General features: G+C 53.8%; 2 protein-coding genes across 4 annotated transcripts in view; both read right to left on the bottom strand.

The window, feature by feature from the left end:
- Camk2a (calcium/calmodulin dependent protein kinase II alpha) overlaps positions 1–6,395 on the bottom strand; it is a 60,986-nt gene extending 54,591 nt beyond the window's left edge. Inside the window, exon 1 of one of the 3 annotated variants that reach the window (XM_048811796.1) lies at positions 6,124–6,395. In XM_048811796.1, coding sequence (XP_048667753.1) covers positions 6,124–6,185 — 62 coding nt within the window. In that variant the 5' untranslated portion in view covers positions 6,186–6,395. The remainder of the gene's footprint in view (positions 1–6,123) is intronic. The other 2 variants (XM_048811797.1, XM_048811799.1) reach the window with 2 other exon arrangements.
- Positions 6,396–12,767: 6,372 nt separating this feature from the next.
- On the bottom strand, positions 12,768–19,281 carry Arsi (arylsulfatase family member I). The gene is made up of 2 exons (XM_015477728.2): positions 18,924–19,281; positions 12,768–15,250 (listed from the first exon to the last, which is right to left on the bottom strand). Exons 1-2 carry the CDS (start codon positions 19,232–19,234, stop codon positions 13,843–13,845), a joined length of 1,719 nt encoding a protein of 572 aa, XP_015333214.1. The 5' UTR covers positions 19,235–19,281; the 3' UTR covers positions 12,768–13,842.
- Between the last annotated feature and the right edge of the window lie 6 nt (positions 19,282–19,287).

The following is a 19,287-nucleotide window of genomic DNA, read 5'->3' on the forward strand; positions in this document are numbered from 1 at the left end:
TTTTTTTTTTTTATTTTTTATTTTGAGACAGGGTCTTGCTAAGTTACCTAGGCTGGCCTTGAACCTGTGATCCTCCTGTCTCAGCCTCCAGAGTAGTTGGGATGACAGGTGTGCACCACTGCGCCCAACTTGGTTATTTCTTAGTTGCCCCCAGCTCCCCATGTCACCTGATCAGGGGACTCTTCCCTGAGACCTCCCTCATTCCAACTAGTTGAGGTCTCTTTGAAGCTCACAGCTCTGTTCATAGCCCTTATCCAGATGCATTTAAATAATAGTTTCTAAAGTGATTTAATTAATGTTGGCTTCATAGCAGATCGCAAGCCCCCTGAGGGCAGAGATTGCAGGTGGTACATGCTGAGCTCAGCCCAGGGCTAGGAACAAAGGATCTGCTCAGAAAAGACTTGAATGGCTTCAAGGATCACAGATGAGTCTTGTCTTTTATGTGACCACAAGATACCAAGACCCTAACCTTCTCCAGCACAGTAAGTCTTCCTGGCCTTATAGAGCTACCTGACACGTGGCAGACAGCAGTGCCCTCGAGGTGGGTCTCAGCAGTCGGGCTGCACAAGGCTCACCTGGACCGGAGGCTTCCTACGGTGCATGGAGTAGCTCAGAATTGACAAGCCACGAGTGGGCACACAGGACAGGTGGGCTATGTTAGAGAGGGGCCTGCCTAAAGAGAAGAAAGGGACGGAGAGAGAGAGAAAGACCAGAGAGATGGAGAGAGACAGAGAAGAAGAGAGAACCCAGAACCCAGCCAGCAGCATCATCTTGCTGTCCCTGCACTAGGAGGTGAACTTGAGCTGTGTCCTGCAGCCAGCGTGTGTGTGTGTGTGTGTGCACACGTGTGTTCCTGTGAGTTTATGTGAAGGTGCACGTGTGTGCGCACTAGCCTAGGGATGCAGGCGTGCGACCCCGAGGGAGGCCCTCACCCTGCGTGGAAGGCCTGGGCCCAGACTGCAGGGGGTACTGGCAGCAGTGTCAGTGTGTGCTTGTGGAGGGAGGTAGCAGGAAGGGAGGGAGGCTCCGCAGAGTGTCAGTGTGTCTCAGCCCGTGTGGGGGCGGCAGTGTGGGGGTGGAGGGCTGTGGCATGCACCAGAACATGTGCCTGCCTGCTGCTTGGGTGGCTTGGAGGGAGAACATGAGGAAAGGCTATCCCCTCCCCTGTCCTCACACCCCCTCTTTTTAAATTTAATTTATTAATTATTTTAATTTTGAGACAAGGTCTTGCTAAGTTGCTGAGGCTAGCCTTGAATTCGCAATCCTCTTGTCTCAGCCTCCCAAGATGCTGGGATTACAGGCACGTGCCACAGTGCCCGACATCCTTTACACCCCTCTTGAGGTCCTATCTCCCAATTTCCCATCCTTTGGTTTCTGATCCCTGCAAATCACTGTCTCTTATTCCTGACTTTTGCCACTGCCTCTCACTGTGGCCTTGGACAAATCACTTTCCTTCCCTTTGGTTGTTGTCTCTTGTCTGTGCAATGGATGGGCATTTTCTATGGTCCTCCCAATTCCAATGCTCTAGGGTCTGCAACTTCTCATTAATCCTGCACAAAGGGAGGCTGCAAGGGGTAGCACCCTAATGGAGCATTTCAGGCATCTATAGAGATTTGATCCCCATTTTACAGATGGTAAAGTTGTGGTACACAAAGGATAAGTGATTCATCCAGGGTGGCCCAGCAAATTCAAGACAGAATCATGGCTGAAAATTAAGGAACAGCTCAGAGTCCCTTCCACCCCGAGGCTACTGCCCCTTTTCCCTTGTTTGTGCTCAAGAGAGGAGATGCTCCCTGGTTACAGCATCTAGAGAGCCCCTCTCAGCAACCTTCAGAGCATGCATGGGTGCTGGAGACCTGGGTGCCATCCCCTAGGCCCCTACCTCCTCGCCCCCGTCTGCTCATCTGTGAGATGGATAAATAAGCCCTGCCTCCCCGCCCCCCTCAGAGAAGAGCTAATGGATGGAGGTGCTCCTGGTGAGCCCCAGAGTGTTCTGGGTATGAGAGGTTATTAGAAGCCGAATAACGGCACACTCCCATCTTTGGGTGGGGCACTGATGTCTAGGTGGCCTCTCTCTCCACTATGACATCGTCCATCCTCCTAATGGCTCTGTCAGAGAAAGGTGGGGTTGCTAAGAACATTCAACAGGCATCAGAATCTGGGTCCAAGATTGAACCTTAGCAGCTGGGACCCTGGCCCCCAGTATGGGGGGCTGCCTCTGGGCCACGCTGCCTACCACCCATGAGTCAGCCCGACCCAGCCTGGTGCACAGTGCAAATCTATGGAATAAGAAGGGCTCGGACTCAGGGACCAGCCTCTCCTCCCTCGTCAACCTTGCTGGCCACCCACACCCCCGCAACCCTCCCCCTACCCAGCACTGCCTGAGTCAATTTCAGATCCTTGTTTCTAGAGAGAAACGAGTGGGTTGAACTCCCTCCCTCCTTCCCTCCCTCCTCTCTCAAGTAAAATCTCCTTTGGAGGCTTTTCCTGTACAGCCCAGTGATCACACAGGCTGCAGGGTGATTCTCTGTCTCTCTAACCTCTGTGGCAGGGGTGGGATCTGAAGCCCTGTATGGAAAAGACTGGAGGAGGCTTCCTCCTTCCTCCTCCGCTGCTTTGGCCCTAACCCCTTTCTCTGTGCGTCTCTCTGGCCCCCACCCGCAGCACTCCTGCCTTCGCAGAGATCCTGGGCTTCGGAGAAGGCCGAGTATGTGGGAGCTGTGACCCAGCACCCTGTCCTTGCCTGCCCCCCAGACTCAGTGCTCCTCTTCCAGCCGTCCATGTCTCTCATCCTGGGAATGGATGAGGGTCAGGGTCAGGGGACAGGGAAGTCAGCTCATCTCTGGGACCTGCAAGACAGCCTCATGCCAGCCCTCTAGGAGACCTGGAACTCAGTTCTGGCCTCTTCTGGGTCGGTGGGGCCTTCAGTCTGGTAGCATCTGGAAGCTCCAGTAACCCCTGCTCAGGGCCCTGCCTCCAGCCACAGCCCCCAGCTGGCTGCCCATTAGGCGGGAAGAGCAGCTCCCCTTCCGCCAGGAGCCTGCCCTTTCCTGGGGTCCTGGAAGGCCTGCAGTGACAAGCCAGGCCTCACTGGGCAGGACAGGAAGCCTGGAGGGTCCTTGCCCTCCTCTCCAGCTCGGCAGCATAGGCCCAGCTGAAGGAGGCCCAAAAGCCCCAATGTCCCCCTTTAGAGTCAACTTAGCCTCCTCTGCCAGTCCTCCTGCTAGTGCCCTGGAGTGGGCTCTGGAAGGGGACTTGGCTTCTGGGTTTTGACCACACTCTCCTGGCTGGAAGGGGCAGGAGTCACCAATTGAAGAGTAGGCCTTGCACGCATCTTCACTGCCCCCCTGATAGAAGGGGAGCCAAAGCCTCTCTGCCAGCCCAGGAGAGCCTTGGTCAACCCTCCCCCATACTGCACAGACTCCAGAGAAAAGGGAAATAGAAGGCTTTGCTCCCTTCCCCAGCCCTGCCCAACCCCAGAGCCCAACAGCCAACCCAGCAGTGATGTCCTGCTGGAGTCCCTATGTGCCCCGGCTCAAGGCTGCAGCTCCACCCACCACCCCACTTAATCCTCACTCCTCTTTTTAATCTCCAGGGTATAGATGAGGGAAGAAGTGTCACAGAGTGCCCAGTGTCACAGAGCTAAGAGCTGAGTGCCGCCAGCCCACCCTGCCCCACTGGACGCTCAGACTGAAGCCGATAGACAGAGCCCGAGCTGCCTGCCTCCTCCATGGTGTGCCCTGGACTTTGTAACACAGACATTAGAAGACGTGGGGCCGGGCCCCTCAGCCCCTTCTCTCCAATTCAGGCATCTTCCAACTCAGGCCCAGGCACAGTCCTCCGAGGCCCTGCAAGCTCCTGACAGTGTCCGCAACATTTTGTAGGTTTGTGCATTTTTCTGGGGAATGTCAATTTAGACTTTCATCAGATTCCTGGAGGAATATGTGACCTAGAAAAGGTTAAGAGCACTGAGGGTTCTGGAAGGAAGAGGTCTGACATTGATTAGACAAGGCCCGGCCGTGACTGTCACCCTCAGTTTTCCTGCCAGGGCTCCCTCTCCCCTGAAATCCTGTTCCTGCCCTGGTCCTTCCAAGAGCCCAGGCAGGCAGAGGGTGACAAGGCTCACAGAGGGTCTCTGTGCAAGTCACCCAATCTAAGCCCCATCTTGACAGCCTCTCCTCTAGGGGCAAAGCAGCACTTTTGATGTCACTTTGAGCACTTTAGTCACATTCCAACCATCACACTATGCTCGGTGACGCAGTCCTGCCACAAGCCAGCCTTGGTGGCAATCTTAAAGGCAGCTCCTGGCTAACCAGACAGTTCCTAGGTTCCAAGTGGGCATTGGAGACCAGATGAAGAGAGGTCCCAGCTTGAATTTGGGGAACAGCCCAGTCCTCTAGAGCAGCTCTAAACATTGTATTCCTTCCCCCACTTTCAGCACAAAGACACACTCAGAAAGGCAGGAAATCTGCAGGCAAGAGTGAACACATTTGCACAAGAGTGTGTGTCTGCATAAGGAAGCTGGCCTGTGTCTCTAGGTGTTAGGATAGGCTGAGCGTGTGTATGCGTGTACGTGCGCGTGCGTGTGCAGGCATTCTGCTTATACACAGCCATAGGCCCACCTCCCACACATATGCAGACACCAGCATGAGCTCACACACGCCTACAACACCCACACGAGCCTGTGAGCCCAGGCCTCACACACGCACACACACACACATGCACACACACCTTCCTGTAGGCATCTCACAGATGTGCACATGTAGACCCCATGGGAATACTGCTGAGTCCATGCCTCCGTGTGGGTCTTCACACATGCCTAGGCCCCACACTCATAGCTTACTGATGTGCACCCAGTTCTGACCTGCCATACACGGACTCACACAGTGACACACAGTGACACCTTCACTCCCGTGCAACCCAGCCAACAGCACTCCACATTCTCACACATGTGCACCTTTGCAGGGCACACTTGCATTTTCAAGCTGTACACACCAATCACACACATAAGCACCTCTTTCTGGTGCACAAGCAAACATGAATGTTTGCACAACCTTTTGGTGCACACAAGTGTACCCCAGAGTCAGTACTTATACAACCTGACCAACTCTCCTCAAAAGTCCTTATACAACAGCACGCATCAACCTCCGCCTCAAAATGCACCCTGGCCTCACATGTCTAGACCTCCGACTGACACACACCTGCTTCCAAAGGCCCTCTCCTCCGTGCTCCAGCTGCCATGGCAGTAATAACTAACCAGGGCACTGGCGCTCCTTTGCCCAGAGGGCACCCTCCACCTCCAAACTGCACCCCAACCCTTGATCATCCCAGGTCCTCCACAAGCCTAGCTGGGGGCATCCAGGGACCTTCCCCTTCTGCAGTCTACTGGGCTCCCTCAAGACGCTCCCCTGGCTCCTCACCCTCCCACCCTTCTCGCATCCGTCATCAGAGGCATAAAATGGGCTCTGGGGCTGGGCAACCTTGCCAAAGGATCCCAGCTCTTCACCCTTCATATTATCAGCCCTGCAGCAGTGGTGTCCCCCCAGCTTGCTGATTGCACCTCCCCTCCACCCAACACCAGTCCTTCGCATATTAACCCCTCCTGTACCTATGCCCTCACTTCTGGTAGGAGCTGGAAAGGGGACAGTGGGGAGAGGATATGCATATAGGAAGTTGGCCACTCTGAACAAGGGCTATAGGTGTCTAAAGTCAGGAAGGGCTACCTGGGAGGTGGTGAACTCTCCGTCACCACAGATATCCAAGAGAAACTAGAGAAGGGATTCCAGCTGAGTAGGAAAATCCCTTTTAACCCTAAGTTTCTAAGAATCTGTGAGCACCCAGGTTGTGTCTACTTGTGCATGTGTCCCCACACATGCACACACACTGGCATAGACCACCAACCTATCACCCTTACACACACACACCTGGCTGGCTTGGCACATCTGCACCCACAAACATGCCTATGCCTGACTCTGGGCACCTTGTGCACATGCGAGTGCCCCAAAAGCATGCAGCCTGCCTTCCTCTGTGTGCACAAGAGAGCCCGAGCAATGTAGGCACACGCCCCCCAGCCCGAGAGGCTGACCCCCTGCACCCTCCAGGACTCCCTGAGGTGCAACTCACTTTCCCAGTTCCTCGAAGAGCTGATACTCTTCTGTGAAGCGGGTGCAGGTGATGGTGGCCATCCTGGCACTGGACAGGCAGGCAAGGCTCGGGGCTGGGGCACCAGGACTGGGGCGCTGCTGCTCTGCTTCCGGAACTAGGGGCCACTCGCCTGCCTGTGTTGCTGAGTGCAAACGGAGAACCGGCTTGACTGACGAGCCTGGGGCTTCTGAGCAGGGCACTGTGGCTGCTCACAGCCTCGCGAGCCTTCGTCAGCATCCCGGTCCCCATGGCAACCACCTCCGAAACGCCCTGTTCCCGTTGCCCCGGTAACTGCCTCCCCAACACCTGCCTGCCTTCTACTGCAAAACCTGCTCCCGGACGCCCTGGCCCTACCGCACACAATACCGCAAGCCTGTGCGGGGCCAAGGGAGGGTAGACTCGGCACCCCTAGGGTGAGGCACTGAGGGGCATGGAGAAGGGGGAAGAGAACAAACTTAGTCCACAAGTCATGTTCTCCTTCCCACCTCCCCCACCTCCAACTATGAGTCCCTTATAGCAGACGGGATGGGATTAAGTGGGGCAAAGAGGCAGTTGCCATGGTAACGGCCAGTGGGTGCCACATTCCAGGATGGTCCTAGGGAAAGACAGGATGTAGTTACCCTGGCAACTTCATCTTCTCTGGAGAGACAGGTATTGCCCCGTTGCCCTGGCAACAGCTGGGTTCTAAGGTTTACAGGGAAATGATGGCTAATTCATTGGGATGTCTCTCTCTGTGGATCTCAGTGTCTATAACTGTCTCTGTGTTCCCCTCTGTGGTTTGGTTGGGTTTTACCTCTGCCTCTGTCCTTCTTATTTTGCTCTTCCTCTCTGCTCTTCTGCCACTCTGTCCATCACCCTGTTTCTCTAGCTTGGGGAAGAAGTGCAGAGGAGACCCCAGGATTGTGGATGGTATAACTCTGGCCACCTGCTCACCCTGACCTCTCACTACCGTGACAGTGGGTCCCTCCTGAGGCCTCTTCTGCAGCCTCTCCCCCAACCTACATGCCCAGAGGGACAGTGGAGATCTGGTCTCCTGGGGCTCATGTCCCAGTTTCTGTTTGTGCTTCAAGTCACGGTAAAAAAGGCAAGAGGCAGCTTTGGTGAGGTTAGCATGGCCTGGCTTACCAGGGGCTGGCCAGAGGCCATGGACCTGCCCTGTCCTGCTCTGAAAGCTTCATTTCCAAATTCCGTGGGCAACTTCCCTACCAACTGCAGTTCTTCGGAGCATCAGCAATACCTACAACCCAGGGTTTTAAGAAGAAAAGGAACTAGAGTTTAAGAGTAAGGATCTGAGTTCAAGTTCCAGCTCTGGCATTTATAAACTCTGTAACCCTGGGCAAGTCACTGACCCTCTCTGAGCCTCCAACTCCTTTTCTATAAAATAGGGGAACAAAACTGCCCTTGCAGAGAAAGGCTGTGAAGTTCCCGTGGCTTAAGGGTCATGAAGGCCTTTGGGAAGTATGTAAACATAAGGTCTTTTTTCAGTTTCTAGAAAAAGAAAAGGGAAGTATTAAAGTATTATCCCATCACTCTGGCTTGTATTTGGAACCTCTGACTCTACATACTTACCTCCTCCACTCAGGGGGGAAAAAAAGTATCCCTTAGCTCATGTCACAGTTCCCAGGTTGAGCCCCTGTGACAGCATTTGCTCCCCAGCGAGCATGGGGCAGACAGAAGGATCCAGGGATCCGGACACTCTGGGTTCTAGCTCACCCCTCTGAATAACCAAATTGCCTTGCTGGTTGCCTCGAATGCTAGATATATGGTCTGCTTTTTGGTATTCTCCAATCCTGACAGTCCCTGACCAGCAAGCCTAAGTCCAGAGGACCCTGGCAACATCAGGTACCCCCCCCCATTGTGCCCTTCCTCCTAGGAGTCAGGAGTGAGGGAGGAGGAGGGGAGCTCTCTAATTCAGCCACTTTCCCAGGAGAGAAAGGGAGGGAGGCAGAGGAGAAGGAGGGGAGCTGGGGGGGGGTAATGGCTTAGCCACTAATTGCACCATTACCACCTTCAGAAAAAGGAAAAACCACTCGGTTTTGTTTCTGCACACAATATGCTTCCCGCTTCTGCCGCCAACGTCGCAATTCAGAGGCAAAGAGGAGAGGCCTGCGCTGGGGACCACACAGCGGTGGGCAGCAGGCAGGGCACAGAACACCACGGCCAAGCTAGAGGCACGTGTATGGGGAGGCAGGGGAAGGGCTGCACTGCCACCCTCCTGACCGCCCCCCCCATCCTCCACCAGGCCTGTGGAATGCCTTCACACCCAGGAGCACTGAGGCTACCTCAGCCATTGCCCAGGGGAGAGCACAGGCAACATTTTTCAGTCATTAGGGTGACTATGTGACTCATAGGCTGTGCGACTTTGAATAAGTACCTTAACTTCTCTGTGCCTCAGTTTCTTCATGTCAAAAATTGAGTAAATGATATTTCCTATCTCCATGGCCACTCTATAGATTCAGTGAGATGAACACAGTGGCTGACATAATATGTGTGTCCAATTCGTGGGGAACTATTGTGATTGAAGGACTTAGAAGTCTTTTCCCGTCACACCTCTCGCTGAATCATAGAAGCACACACAACCATCTCCAAGTCCTGGCATGTTGGGGAGCTGTTCTCTTGAGTCCCCACAGTTTAGCTCATGATTTGGACATCACCTTGCCCAGGTCTCACATCTACAACACTTCCTGTGGATTAGAAGGCTAGGCTAGGAGAAAAAGTCTCTAGGACCTCCAGCTCATCAGTTGCCAACCAAATGACATCTCTGCTTTGAAAATTAGTAAAAACAAACAAAACCAAAAGTAAAACAAGAAGGGGGGGTGTGGCTCAGGGGTAGAGCACTTGCCTAGCATGCATAAGGCCCTGGGCTCAATCCCCAGTACTGAAAAAAAAAAAGAAATTAGTAGAACCAAAGGTAAGTGTGCAGAAAGCCTATTAATGGATATCTAGTGTTCTGAACAAAGGTCCTGCTTGGCCTGGGGCTGGCTGACCACTCTGCGGCTCCTCCCCCTCCCACTGATGAAACAGAACTCAGAATCCAGCAGAGCATATGGGGGAGGTCCCCACATCAGGTCCTAGAAGAGCTCGCAGTAATTCAGAGGACAATGTGAAGGGCTGCAGGTAGCCCAGAAGGGCCAACTAGCTCCTTGTCTCTGACAGGGACCACGGGGGTGGCCCACGTGCCTTCAAGGTGCAGGGCCAACGCACCCCACTCCACTCCCCGCTTCCATCTCTACTTTCCACTCTCCTTTCTTCTCTCTTTCTTGCCTTTTTCTCCATCCTTCCTTCTCCATTCTCCCCGTCTTTCCCATTCCTTTCCACTTCTGTTCTAGCTTCTGTCTCCCTTCCTTTCTGTGTCTTAGTCTCTGTCACTTTGTCTCCTGTGTATGCAGTATGGGGGGAGGGGCAGTTCCCAGGCTGCAGGATGCATCTGATGGTGATGGAGGAATGTCTGGGCAAGACAGAGAGAAGGAAGGGAGGGAGAGGAGGAAGAGGCTTCCTTGGCGAGCCTTTCTAACACACACGCATACATGCCCCTCTGAACCTTCTAGAACCCAGCTCAGGGGAGTGGACACTGCCTCCCACAGGCACCCCCATACTGAATGCAACTGCCAATCTGCCGAGGAGGCATGACCGCTAATTCACTGCTTCCTCTGTGCCCGAAAGGCTGGCAGCTGTGCCCGGTGGTGGCGGGCAGCGAGGAGCCAGCCATGCCTCTGTGGTGCTGAGAGAAAGAGCCAATGATTGCATCAGGGGGATTGTTCCTGCCAGACTCCCCACTCCCCGGGGCCATGGCAGGCACGAGAGTCAGCACGTGTGCCCCCATCTGCAACATGCATGCGGCATTCAAGAGCAGGCCTGTGTGCCATGGGCTTGTGGCCAGCGGTGGGAGCCCTGGAAGTTGCTGAGCACAGCACCGACGAGCCAGGATAGGGATTGGCTGTGAACACAAGCAGTGCCCCACACTGATGGGAAGAATAAAAGGAGATGGGAGCTGGTTCCCGGGCAGGCAGTGGGAGCCCCAGGGACACTGTAATAGCCAACTCAAATCCCACCTCCCACAGTCCACTCACATGCCCACATGCATGATATGCCCAAGTGTTGCAGGGTCCTACAGGGCCTGAGCAGGCACCATGGAAAACGTCTCAAGGGTCCCCGTGGGGCCTGTCCCACTAAGGGCAGCAAGTGTGGGGCAGAATCAGTGGAAAGTGGGCCAAGAGAGAAATCATCCTATCAATGGTCTGGATGGAGGGTGATCGGGCTAATTCATTGCAGCAAGCAAAGCCAAGGCCCAGCACAGAAGGAAGTCAAATATCACAGAGCAGCACTGTCCCCCAAAGCATCCTGCATAAAAGCCTTCCTTGCAGGGAAGAGTGAAGCAGGGAGCCATGGGACAGAGGACAGTGGCTGCAGAGCCAAGGACTGCACAGCATGACCTGCAGTGAGGGGACCCAAGTTTTCCAGTCCTGGAGAGCTGGCAGCAGAGTTTTTCCTCAGTGGGAAAAGGAAGGAGATAAAATCTTCATTTATTGATTCCAGGGACCTGAAAAGTAGTTATTCTCACCACAGACCCAGGCCCTGAGGTAAGCACTCAGCACAGTAACATCTGTCCCTGACATCACGCATTGCCTGGGACAGGTGCAATCATGCCCATTTTGCACAGATGTGGTGCTGCTTACCCACCCAGGGCCATGCAGCTGGGGTTCAAACCCAAGTCTTTGTGATATCGGCACCCCTGCCCTGGGTTATTTGGCTTGCACTAGAGAGCACATGTCCCTAACCAATGGGGGACCAAGGCCCAGAAAGGGGAGGCTGCCCTCTCATCATTGTTAGAGGCATGAGAAGTGGGAATTCCTGGCCACCAGACATTGCTCCCTCCCCCACTCTGCTCTGCCCTCCCTCACACAAACCTGGAGCTACAAGGAGGCCCCGGATTGCCCATGTCCCAGGGTAAGCCAGTAGGCACCTAATACAAGAAGGAAACACTGCTAAAGCCCTGGCAAGTATGGGGGTCTCTCCAGGCTCCCTAGGGAATGGTCATCAGATCCTAGGACTCCACAGGCAGGACCCAGCTTGGACAGGCTGCCATCTGGCACTAACTCACTAGCTAACAGATCTGCTGCCACCTGGTCCAGCCAAGGGAGAAACTGGGGACCTTAGCAAGCATCTCTGGGCTTCGTTCCCCCAGATGTATGACTGAAAAGGCCAGGACTAACTCTGGTTCTCCCCCACCCCAGCTCCTGCCTATTACAGAGACTGGGGTGCTGTAAGCACCTGCCAACAGTGCCATATGGGGGTCTGGCAGAGTGCAGACCCAGCACACTGAGAGAGAACTCAGGGGACTACAGGATGCCAGAGCAGAAGGGCACTAGACATGCTGAATGCTGATTGCTGGGCACAGCAGAGGCCACAGCAGGCTGAGTCTCTCATGGCACAACCCCTGAGAGAGAACCCCCACCAGTTTTCAGGCCTGGACCACCAGATTGTAGGCTAAAGCTTAAATGGGGCTCCTGGGCTATTTGCTGGTTTCTGGGTTGAGCGGGGCTCTGAGTTACATGAACTCTGGACTGGGTTTGAGAACCTGATGGAGACATGGGCCCAGACTCCTTGTCAGGGCATGAGGAACAGGAATCAGCTGCCATCCCCAACTGTCTCTATAGTTTGGGGCCAAGTTAACAGCAGAGAGTAGTAGGTCTTGATCCCCAGGGGAGGACAGAAAAGACCATTTATGGTCCTGCACTTGTGGCCCCAAAAGGCACAGGTCCCAGGAAGGGAAACAGGGGCTACAGCTGGAGACTGGGCCACCTTGCACAAGGCCAACTTAGCAAGCACCAGAGGCATTGATACAATTCACACAAACCTGGAGCTGCAAGGAGGCCCCGGATGGTCTAGCAACGTGCCGCAGAAATAGTGGTACACTATGGCCCCAGGTATAAGGTGCATAGCAGTCACAAAGCACCTGGCAGAGTTGGAGCATCCTGAATTGTGGGCAGACAGTGGAAAGCCACGGTGTACACCAGGCCACAACATTACTCTAATGGGTAACTTCTTCAGAACTTCCCTCCTGAGCAAGCAAAAATGCTGGGGTCACTGGACTCTGGAGGCCTCTGCAGCCCTGGTCCCTGCCCTAGCAGAAGCCTCGACATCAGGGAAGCCAGGAAAGGTTTCAGGTGGGGAAGTGACAAGAGGCAAACAGAACAGGGCTGAGAGGAAGGAGCCAGGACAGGATGGTCATTTCCACCTTGCAGCCGCAGGCCAGACCCCCACTACTGGGCTCAATCACTGCGGTGGGGATGCGGCACTGTAACCAACACCCGAAACACCCCACGCACCGCACCCACCCCACCCCATCCATCCCGCTCATCCACAAGCTGACGAGTCCTAACAGGCCTCCTTTGCCAGCGACAAAAATAACTATTTTCAAAATTCACAGCAGGGCTTTCGCCTACACACTCCGCGCCGACTGGAACCTGAAGGGAGATATGCAGAACGCTGTGTGCGATGAGGAGCGAACGCCGTGCAGCAGGAAGGCTGCGCAACCCCGCGCCCGGCCCCCACACCCGGCACCGCACCCCCAGACGCGCACACCGGACGCCCACCGTGGCCAAGTAGAAAGAGCTCTCAGATGATCCACTGTGCACAGGGAGACACTGAGGCCCAGAGAGGGCCAGGGGTTTGCCTGAGGACATGCAGTGGAATCCAGATGTTCTGCCCCCTAGCGAAGCTGTCCACCTTCTCTCCCCTTTCCTCACTCAACCGTGAGCTCACACCTGCCCTCAGGACGCACATGCACACACACCTGTACCCACACATGTGCTCACAGACTGCACTGCATTCCTTGCCTCTGTGTCAGGGCACTTTAATCAGGTTCATGGGCTCCTCCGTGACCTGTAGCTTGGCCAGTGTTCTGCAGCCCTGGGAGGTAGGCAGAGCCAGGACTGCATCTCCATGTGCAGATAGGGAAAGGAAGGCCCAGAGCGAAAGGACCACGCCAAGGTCAAAGAAAATACTGGTTCTGGGGCTCTTTTCACAGTTGTTTCTGCCACTTTTGATACTATAGTAGGTTAGGGCCCAGATAACTTCTCTAGGTGCCTAGAAGCAGAAAGAAGAGCTTTCCAGCATGGTTCCCAGTGCCATCTGGCACCAGGACTGCCCAGGCCACATGAGGGCCCAGGCCACATGAGGGCCCTCCCTACCTGGCACCTTTACCCTCAGCTCTCACGGGTCTCTTTAGAGAGTAGCCAGCCCACCATGCCCCAGCTAGGGTCTGGCCTGGAGTTGCCTCCCTGTGGCCCGTCACCCAAGCAGCACCACAGAGGCCCAGAGTGAAGGGAAAGGCCTTTCCATAAGCTTCAAGGGGGCAAGGGCGCCACTATATCCCCAGGTACAAGGTGCATAGCAGTCACAAAGTCACGAGACCTCATTTTACAGATGAGGAAACTGAGGATAAAAGCTCATGTAGGTCACCTGAGGTCACAGAGCAAGTCAGTGAAGAGGCAGGATTGGGACCCAGGCCTCCCAGTTTGGTTTATTCCCACCCCCACCCCAGCCATGTTCCCAACCTGTTCAGCTGAACAGTTCTGCACCCTCCTACCCTTCACATATAGGCTTGACCTCAGGCTTCTCCCTGAGAATGAGTAGGGCCAGACTGAAGGGGGTAAGTCTATTCAGGGCAATGAAGATCCCTGCCACCCCCACCCGTCAGATCTGGTGGGACATCAGTCTGGTGTTGAGTTTACGGAAGAAAGATCGAAGCTTGCAAATCTTGCACTTTTTCTTGCGGCGACCCCGGGAGAAGCTTCGAGACCTGCCTTCCTCCTCCTCTTCTCCCTCTTCTTCCTCATCACTGGCCCAGGGCCCCCAAGCACCCCCATTAAAGTCAGGATGAGCCCGGGGATTCTCAGCCGGGTAGCGCACAGGAATGGCGGTGCGGTTATAGTCGGCCAGGCGAGCCAGCAGGGTGCGGACCACATCAGGCCGCTGGCCAGCTAGGTCCTCTCGTTCGTAAGGGTCGGCGCTGATGTTGAAGAGCCACACAGCCTGGCGGACGCTGGCCATGCGCTCCAGGTTCCACCAGCTATCTGGGAAGGCAGCCAGTGTCTGTGGAGGGATCCAGTCACCATAGCCGGGGTCTCCCGTCAGCAGCTTCCACTCACCCACACGGATGGCGGCCTGCACAGCGGTGTTCCAAATGCCAAACCCACCCTCCAGGGAGCCGTGCCGGGCGTGGTTGTAGAGCGGATCAATGTTGTGCAGGATCTCTGTGCGTGGCGAAGCCCGGCCTTCGCTGATGGCTGGCCACACATCATAGCCATCTAGCCCATCAGCTGCCGATGCAGTGCCACCGGCCAGACCCACCAGAGTTGGGTACCAGTCGGTGATATGCACCAGTGCGCGGCTGGTCCGGCGTTTTCGCTTGAGCAGGGGGCTGTGGACAAAGCCCAAGCCTCGCACACCACCTTCCCAGTAAGTGCCCTTGCGTCCTCGGAGTGGCCAGTTGCTGCCACCCGAGAAAGTCTGGCCACCATTATCGCTGGAGAAGATGATGACACTGTTGTTGTAGAAGCCATAGCGCTTGAGGGCCCAAGTGATGTTGCGCACAGCCTCATCCATGCAGGTCACCATGGCTGCGTACTTCCGCCGGGCCACGTTGCCCATGCTGCGGTAGCGGTACAGGTACTCGCGAGGAGACTGCAGCGGCGTGTGCACTGCCTGGAAGGCCACGTAGAGGAAGAGGGGCCGCCGGGGGTTGTGGCTGGCCAGGATGTGGCTGGCGCGCTGGGCATAGAGCATGGTGGAGTACTGGCCACTGAGTCCCCAGGCCACGCTTTCACCCTCGTGCAGGTCAAAGCCACACACCCCGGGGCCATCACAGTTGTCATAGGTATAGTAGTCCACGTTGCCTGTGAGCGAGCCCAGGAAGGTGTCAAAGCCCCGCCGGGTGGGCAGGCACTCCTTTCGGTAAAAGCCCAGGTGCCATTTGCCCACCATGTGAGTGGAGTAACCTGCCTCCTGCAGCTTTTGTGGCAGTGTCACCTGGTCCAGGGGTAGACAGTTGGGCTGGCGAGGGCGGATGATGGAGTGCTGGAGACCTGTGTGGATCTGGTACCTGGTCAGGGGAAGGGAGGACACAGAAGGCAAAGATGAGCTACAGACCACCGCTCCTGCTAATCCCACCCCCAATAGCACTCTGAGGGGGGCTCTGGTCCCAGCACTATCAGCAAAAGATGGTAACAATAACCACCAGGTACTACCTAAGGGCTCAGCATTCTCATTGATCCACAACATTAACCGAAATAGGTATTTTCAGTTGATATCATTTTATAGAGATCAAAGCTCAGAATGTTTAAGCCCAGGATCACACAGCTAGGGAGTTGAGAAGTTAAGAGAAGTTGAGAAGTTAAGAATCTAGATTAATAATAATTAATAAGTTGAGAAGTAATTAATAATTAATAAGTTGAGAAGTTAAGAATCTAGATTAATAATAACATTGATAATAGCTAACACCAAGCACTCAGCGTGTCTTGGCACTGCGTAAGTCTTTTTTTTTTATGAATGATCTCACTAAATTGTCACCACCAACTAGAAGGTACCTATTATTATTTCCATTTCCCAAATAAGGAAACTGAGGTTTGGCAGGTTAAATCACTCACCTGGTAATTCACATAGTTAGTAATTGGAGTAGGATTTGTATCCTAAGTAGTCTGGCTCCAAACTTCAAAGGTCCTGAGCAGTAAGCTACCAAATTGCTGTGGAGCCTAGAGCAAGTCCCATTCTCCAGAGCAAACTCATACTCACTCTTGAAAGCCCTACAAATGTTAGTCCTGCTGTCATATCTCCCACTGCTTTCTTGAAGAATGAGTGACTTTTACTTCTAGGGCCCCCAGCATTTAGTACACACCCTCATTGTCCTATTTGCCCTTGGGAGTATTCCCAGTTGTACATACTCTCAGACCCAGTGATATGTAATGGAACTGTCCTTTCCTTGGCTTTGTATTCCCAGCACCCAAGTCATGTTGAGAGGACTCTTGGTTCCTTGTGGAATGGACCAATGAATGAACAAATGAATGAATGAGTGATGACTCTCAGAGGGTTTTTAAGCCAAAAGAGACTCAAATCCTCACCTAATTTATTCAACTACTCTAAAAAAAAAAAGATCAGCTGGGTGCAGTGGAGTGGCACACACCTATAAATCCAGTGACTCAGAGGCTGAGGCAGGAGGCTCAAAAGCCCAAGGCCAGCCTCAGCAATTTAGCAAGACCCTCCGCAACTGAGACCCTGTCTCAAAATAAAAATAAAAGGGGCTGGGAATGTGGTTCAGTGGTAGAGCACTGCTGGGTTCAATCCTCAAAACACAGAAAGAAACCAAGGTCAGAGGAAGAGAAGGGTCACTCAGGGTCAGGGGCAAAGCAGACTTGAACATAAATCCAAGCACAGTGCAAGCAGGAACTCTTCAGGCTGCCCCCATCTCCTTTCATGTGGGGACCTCAGTTTGCTCATGTTTACAAGGGGGCTAGCTAGAATGGGAAGCCTCTAAGACCCATCTAGTTCCCAAATTTTAGGAGACAAAACTCCCACATGACTGTGAGCTCATGCAGTCCCTCCATCCAAGTCACTCAGGCAGGCTAACGCCCTGCGGCAGGAGTTGATGTTCCGCAGAATTCTGAATTCCTCATTTATTCATTCATAGCCCTTCTTCCCCGTTCTGTGGTCAAGGACCCCATGTGATCTGTTTATGGTGTCTTAAAAGTCCCAGAGTAAATAAGAAGCCTGGAACTTCACAAATGTGTTAGAATCCCACACCTTTTTCTCACCCTCAGGCATCCAAGTTAGTCAAGACCTGAGTATTTGACACCTTAAATGCGGGGAGGAGGGCTCTCTGTTTTGGCTTCCTTATCTTAGAGGTGTTATTTTGGTTAGCTATAATTAACTACTACTGTCATATTAACATTATGCGCTACACACATACATTATCTCATTTAATCCTCATTTTAAAAGCCTACAGGGAGACTCTGATTACACCCATTCTACATATAATGAAACTGAGGCTTGACAAAATGCAGAAACTGGCCCACAGTCAGACAGCTGGCAAGCAGTAAAGCTGAACCCTGAGCCCAGTCTATCCACCTCATGCTCAAAAGCTTTTGCTGATACAGCCTCTCAGGGCCTTAGTCAAGCTAATAAATGTCTGAACTTGATAGAAGCACCCTAGGATCTGAATCCCAGGGGAGCCTCTGGGTGGGGCTCCATGGAGCACTGGCTTGTAATGTGGGTGGGCCAGCTAAGAGTCACCAAATCCCATTTGCAAATAAGTAACATGAGAAGCATTGGCTCACTCCAGCTTCTTTCTCCAGCTTCACCAAATGTGACTGGATGCATTAACAAATGCTAACAAGATCGGTAAGTATCTGTCACATGGAGCCAGCTGCAGAGGGTGGGGGCAGAGGCTGGGCAGCCACCCTCAGCTAACTTCACAGATCAGGGGCTGGAGAGCTGCCTTTGCTGGCTGCTCATTCCAATGCTGCTTAAACCTAAAGTCTCCGCTCTCCAGAGAGAGAAATGCTAACCTGTGCACAACTCTTCTGGAAAGCGGATTCCTCCTTCCTCCTCAGGGGGTTAGTGATGTCTGGCACTCCCATGCCCCCCCCTTAACTCATGCACACCTCACCTCTCGTCCTCCTTCTCCTCTTCTCCCTCTGTATCTGGACCTAACAGCTGAGTGCCAAATAGTAGAAAAAAAGGGCTCTTCTCGCAGCCCTATTCCACGAGACCCCAACATGGGCACAGGTACCAGGCTGAGCTGTCCCTGACTTCGTGCCTCAGTTTCTCCCATCCAGGAGAAAGAAGACTAAGGCTCTGGCTCCTGAGATCACACACAGGACTCTGGGGTAGAACTTGAGAGAAAGTGTGCCTTGGCCCCCTTCCAAGGGGGATTAACTTCAGCCCAGCCAGAGGATTTTCTCCTAAGTGGCCAGAGTTTGCCTTCCACACCCCCACCTCCTGTTTCCCTGCTCTTTTAATCCTGTAATCCTGCTGCCTGCCTGGGGATGACTCCTTTCGGAGAGAGCAACACATCTCCTTGGGGCTCCCAGCCAACTTGGAACTTGGGAGGATTTTGCAGATGGAAGAACAGAGACTTGGTGAAGTGAAGTAACCAGCCCCAGCCTACGTGGGTCTCAGCATCCTAGGCGTCTTTCTTTTCCACCTATCAATTCCTTAGTGTTCTCCCAATGTAGTCATCTAACTACAGGGAGGTAGTGCAGGGACCCAGATCCTTCTGGTGACACCAAGGCTGCCACTTATGGATATCCAAACAGGTCATATACAACTCATTCCATGCTCACTGCTCCCTTTCAAGATAAAAACTGCTCTTTGACCCATTGCATAGACAAGAAAACTGAGGCTTAGAGAAGTTAAGTGACCTGCACAGAGGCTCAGAGTCTGTGAATAGAAGCAGTATTCCAAATAAGTGTCAGAGGCTGCCATGTTCCTCTAACAAAGGGATGACCAGATGTCTTCTCCACATGGTGTGAATGTGCATGAGTGAGATCTCACCAGAGTGAGATCTCAAAGATTAACAAATCTAGTCAGTGTAAGGGGAGGGAAATTGAGGCCCAGAGAGGGCAAGGACTTACCAACCATCCCACAGCCAACTAGAAGCAAAACCAGCCCATAGTACGGGTTTCCCGGGTCCCAGAAAGGGTTGTTCCAACAGGGAAAATATATTGAGTGTGTACTGGGGGGCTTGGATGCCCAGCCTCAAGGGTCCGGGCCATGCCTACCTGCCAGTGAGAAGCTGACTCCGAGAAGGTGTGCAGATAGGCTGGATGTAATAATTCTCCAACTTGACGCCCTCGGCTGCCAGCCGGTCCAGTGTAGGGGTCTCAATATCTGAGCCATGGTAACCTACGTCGTGATAACCCTGGTCGTCGGTGAGAATGAAGATGATATGGGGAGGTTGCGGTGGAGCGGCCGAGGGCTGCTCGCCCGCCTCCCCGGGCCCGTCAGCCACGAGGCTCGGCTTGGCCCAGTCCCAGGACAGGTAGCCGAAGCTGAGCAGGCTGACCAGAGAGAAGCCGGTGAGGGCGTGCATCGCCAAGTCCGCCGGCGCGTCCCTGCGCGAAGGGCTCCCGGGCCTCACTGCCT

This window comes from Marmota marmota, unplaced genomic scaffold (assembly GCF_001458135.2).
Source record: "Marmota marmota marmota unplaced genomic scaffold, marMar, whole genome shotgun sequence".
Lineage (NCBI taxonomy): Eukaryota > Metazoa > Chordata > Mammalia > Rodentia > Sciuridae > Marmota > Marmota marmota.

Bases quoted from the DNA above. Each gene is read 5' to 3' on its own strand.
- Arsi (XM_015477728.2), bottom strand. From the start codon at position 19,234: ATGCACGCCCTCACCGGCTTCTCTCTGGTCAGCCTGCTCAGCTTCGGC. The intron at 15,251-18,923 runs GTAGGCATGGCC...TCCCCTGACCAG, and splicing joins AGTCAGCTTCTCACTGGCAG to GTACCAGATCCACACAGGTC.